This window comes from Sinocyclocheilus grahami, unplaced genomic scaffold, assembly GCF_001515645.1.
Source record: "Sinocyclocheilus grahami isolate Dianchi unplaced genomic scaffold, SAMN03320097.WGS_v1.1 scaffold47.1, whole genome shotgun sequence".
Taxonomy (NCBI): domain Eukaryota; kingdom Metazoa; phylum Chordata; class Actinopteri; order Cypriniformes; family Cyprinidae; genus Sinocyclocheilus; species Sinocyclocheilus grahami.
Genome location: NW_015505226.1, coordinates 885,582 through 887,131, shown reverse-complemented (window position 1 = coordinate 887,131; position 1,550 = coordinate 885,582). Strand labels below are relative to the sequence as shown.

Below are 1,550 nucleotides of genomic sequence, written 5' to 3'. Positions count from 1 at the left end.
TCCCAGAAAATGTAATATGCAATGCTTAGAAATACAATTATCACAGTGATCTCAATATTAGTGTAAGAATTCAAATGTATAAAATGAATGGTCAATTGGTTATCAGTCTGAATGAAAAATGTATACCAGGGAATGTGATGTTGGAGATTGAGACTTGTCCATTTTCAAGGTGGGGTGGCAAATACATCTCTTTATTACTGACTACCATTGGATCATCAGTTTCTGCATCCCGAAACATCCATGGATGTCCTGACAGAAACAGAAAAACAGAAGCAGAAAGATGTTAAAATAGATCATTGCACTACTTAACCCATATTCAGTTACATAGACTATATATTTCAGATAGTCCTTTTTTGGCATTAATAGGTAAAAAACAAACAAACATGAAACCAAGATGTAAATGGATTCGAATCACTTACAATGGGGTCAGGTGTTAATTTTTAAGTGGTTTCTCCGGAGACTAAAAATCACTTTTGGGAAAACAGCTCAGCTGTGTCCATGTACTCTTTGTTAGTTCATGCTATCAAACCAAACACTTCGGTGTTCTGAACAGTTTGTTTTGCCTGGTGCAGAACATTTTTGTTGAGCCATTTTGTGCATTGACTGGCATAAAACATGGATAAGGAGTAGCAGGCTGAAAATAGTAACCCTAAACAAGTCAAACGTCTCAGACAGTAATTTTCCAAATGTATTTAGACCATAATACAATATCAAACCAAACACTTCGGTGTTCTGAACAGTTTGTTTTGCCTGGTGCAGAACATTTTTGTTGAGCCATTTTGTGCATTGACTGGCATAAAACATGGATAAGGAGTAGCAGGCTGAAAATAGTAACCCTAAACAAGTCAAACGTCTCAGACAGTAATTTTCCAAATGTATTTAGACCATAATACAACAATAATCGTACGAACCCACATAAGTTTCCATTCTTTTTCCGGTGTACGGCTGAATATCTACGTATGGCTGCGGCTCCCCACGGAAGTTGATCCAGACGGGCTTTACAACTCGCGGACTGCGGTTACAGAACACCACGTGCGCCGGTATCCGGCTAACCAGAGATCGGACCAGCGGCAGCGGTTGCTGCCCCTCCGGAGATTCCTGAGGCATCGTCAAAGACAGGACAAGACCAATTCAAAGATACGAACACTAGCTACGCTGCATACAAATAAATACACAAACTAACGTTAAAGTTCGCTTCTACATCGAACTCATAAGCCACGGCCCAAAGCATCAGGGAATGGAGGGAACAGAGTGTGTCCGTGACTGTCAACATTTGTCTGTACAGCTTGTCGTCGTTTGTTGTGATTGCGTAATCATGTGAGAGCCAGTGAAGACGACAGCGCGGCTCCTAGCGACACCTCCCTCTGGTGGTTTGTTCGGGAATGAAAACATGACGCATGTGCTCGAAATGAAACATTAAATTATTACAATACTGTTTACGTCTCTTTAAAAAAAAGTGGCATATGAAATAGTAGGAATTATGCAAAACAGACGTTTCAAACTGTAGTATTGTGATATGGCAATGTTTGGATTAGTAGACTATATTTCTA

General features: G+C 39.9%; 2 protein-coding genes across 3 annotated transcripts in view; both read right to left on the bottom strand.

Moving 5' to 3' along the window:
• Window positions 1-1,550, bottom strand: part of LOC107582680 (protein cereblon-like) — a 13,800-nt gene that overhangs the window by 4,613 nt on the left and 7,637 nt on the right. The window lies entirely within an intron of this gene.
• LOC107582682 (von Hippel-Lindau disease tumor suppressor-like) lies at window positions 171-1,389 on the bottom strand. Its single transcript, XM_016268608.1, has 3 exons — window positions 1,184-1,389; window positions 916-1,098; window positions 171-249 (listed from the first exon to the last, which is right to left on the bottom strand). Exons 1-3 carry the CDS (start codon window positions 1,271-1,273, stop codon window positions 202-204), a joined length of 321 nt encoding a protein of 106 aa, XP_016124094.1. The 5' UTR covers window positions 1,274-1,389; the 3' UTR covers window positions 171-201.